The sequence below is a fragment of the Salmo salar genome, chromosome ssa05 (assembly GCF_905237065.1).
Source record: "Salmo salar chromosome ssa05, Ssal_v3.1, whole genome shotgun sequence".
NCBI lineage: Eukaryota > Metazoa > Chordata > Actinopteri > Salmoniformes > Salmonidae > Salmo > Salmo salar.
The window spans coordinates 37,755,933-37,758,432 of NC_059446.1; the positions used below are offsets into that span (position 1 = coordinate 37,755,933).

Consider the following 2,500-nt stretch of genomic DNA (forward strand, 5'->3'; position numbering starts at 1 on the left):
AAAACCTATGGTCCTGCCAAGCCAATCAACCAAGGTAAGGCCGGAGACTATGATGTGTGTGACGTGTGTGTGTGTGTGTGGGGGGGGAGGGCATACAGGTGTGTGTGTGTGTGTGTGTGTGTGTGTGTCCGTATGTGCGTGTGCTCCTCATTACCAGTGTGTCCTCTGAGAATAACCCGATGATGGATCGGTGTGGAGGTTGCTATAGGGAAGGATGGTTGCTCTAAACACACTTCATTAATGACACACACACACATACACACACAACTTTGGTTCCAGTGGGCTACCACCCTCTATCTCTTCTGGTAGATTAAGGTGATTAAAAAAAAGCTCCAATCACACAGTGGAATCTTTATTTTACTCAATTGATCAGCGTTTCTGCAGGAGGCCCAACAGATCAATACAGAGACGGCGAGGGAGGAACTGGGGAGGGAGGGAGAAAGTGGGTGGGATTGTATTAGAGGTAGAGAGCCAGCCTGACGAAGGCAGCTTGCCTGATGAATCGTTAATGGCTTCAGATAAATAATTTGCTATGGAGCCAGAGTTTAGGGAACCTACTCTTTCTTTATAAAAAGCTAGAGAGCCATGAAGAGAGAGATGGAGAGAATGAGGAAGACCTAGTGATTATACCTATTATAGAGAGAGGTGGCACATGAATGGGTCATTAGCCATCTCTTACAGACCACTCAGGTCTGGGTCTGTAAGTGTGTTAGTAGTAGTGGTAGATCTGTAGTCATTAGTTAAGCCTGATTCTGATCCTGATCCTAAGCTTTGGCCTCACTGATCCACTGTCACAACAGTCTAGTGGAGGATCAGCAGACATGATAAGACTGATAGGATCACGCCCCTCAGGGATGACAGGAAAAAGAAAGAGGGAAGGAGAGAGAGAGAGAGAGAGAGAGAGAGAGAGAGAGAGATATTTACGGTTGAAGTTGGAAGTTTACATACACCTTAGCCAAATACATTTAAACTCAGTTTTTCACAATTCCTGACATTTAATCCTAGTACAAATTCCCTGTCTTAGGTCAGTTAGGATCACCACTTTATTTTAAGAATGTGAAATGTCAGAATTATAGTAGAGAGAATGATTTATTTCAGCTCTTATTTCTTTCATCACATTCCCAGTGGGTCAGAAGTTGACAATTAGTATTTGGTAGCATTGCCTTTAAATAGTTTAATTTGGCTCAAACGTTTCGGGTAGCCTTCCACAAGCTTCCCACAATAAGTTAGTTGAATTTTGGCCCATACCTCCTGACCGAGCTGGTGTAACTGAGTCAGGTTTGTAGGCCTCCTTGCTCGCACACGCTTTTTCAGTTCTGCTCACAAATATTCTATGGGATTGAGGTCAGGGCTTTGTGATGGCCACTCCAATACCTTGACTTTGTTGTCCTTAAGCCATTTTGACACAACTTTGGAAGTATGCTTGGGGTCATTGTCCATTTGGAAAACCCATTTGCGACCGAGCTTTAACTTCCTGACTGATGTCATGAGATGTTGCTTCAATATATCCACATACTTTTCCTCCCTCATGATGCCATCTATTTTGTGAAGTGCACCAGTCCCTCCTGCAGCAAAGCACCCCCACAACATGATGCTGCCACCCCCGTGCTTCATGGTTGGATGGTGTTCTTCGGCTTGCAAGTCTCCCCCTTTTTACTCCAAACATAACGATGGTCATTATGGCCAAACAGTTCCTTTTTAGTTTCATCAGACCAGAGGATATTTCTCCAAAAGTACGATCTTTGTCCCCATGTGCAGTTGCAAACCGTAGTCTGGCTTTTTTATGGCGGTTTTGGAGCAGTGGCTTCTTCCTTGCTGAGCAGCCTTTCAGGTTATGTCGATATAAGACTCGTTTAACTGTGGATATAGATACTTTTGTACCTGTTTCCTCCAGCATCTTCACAAGGTCCTTTGCTGTTGTTCTGGGATTGATTTGCACTTTTCACACCAAAATACGTTCATCTCTAGGAGACAGAACGCGTCTCCTTCCTGAGCGGTATGACGGCTGCGTGGTCCCATGGTGTTTATACTTGCGCACTATTGTTTGTACAGATGAACGTGGTACCTTCAGGCATTTTGGAAATTGCTCCCAAGGATGAACCAGACTTGTGGAGGTCTACAATGGAGGTCTTGGCTGATTTATTTAGATTTTCCCATGATGTAAAGCACAGAGGCACTGAGTTTGAAGGTAGGCCTTGAAATACATCCACAGGTACACCTCCAATTGACTCAACTGAAGTAAATTAGCGTATCAGAAGCTTCTAAAGCCATGACATCATTTTCTGGAATTGACTATGCGTATTGTGTTTGACTAGAGATTAGATCTGAGGGCACACCCTAACTTCTCTCCCAAAGACTGACTGATAGTCACTTTGGTATTGCTGAATGTGTCCCAGAGAGCTCAGAGTACATGCCACGAAAGAGAGAAGTGGATGACGAGAGAGCATTGCACTCTATCCTAGGGGGTTCAGGCTTGGGTCAGGGTTGATGTTGCTGCAGC

General features: G+C 44.5%; 1 protein-coding gene across 2 annotated transcripts in view; it reads left to right on the forward strand.

Annotated features, from left to right (window-relative positions):
* The window catches only part of LOC106604788 (testican-1), a 248,527-nt gene that overhangs the window by 129,656 nt on the left and 116,371 nt on the right, over positions 1 to 2,500 (forward strand). For both annotated transcript variants that reach the window (XM_014199822.2, XM_014199823.2), the window contains one exon: positions 1 to 34. This exon is cut by the window's left edge and continues 12 nt beyond it. In XM_014199822.2, the coding sequence (XP_014055297.1) occupies positions 1 to 34 (34 nt within the window). The remainder of the gene's footprint in view (positions 35 to 2,500) is intronic.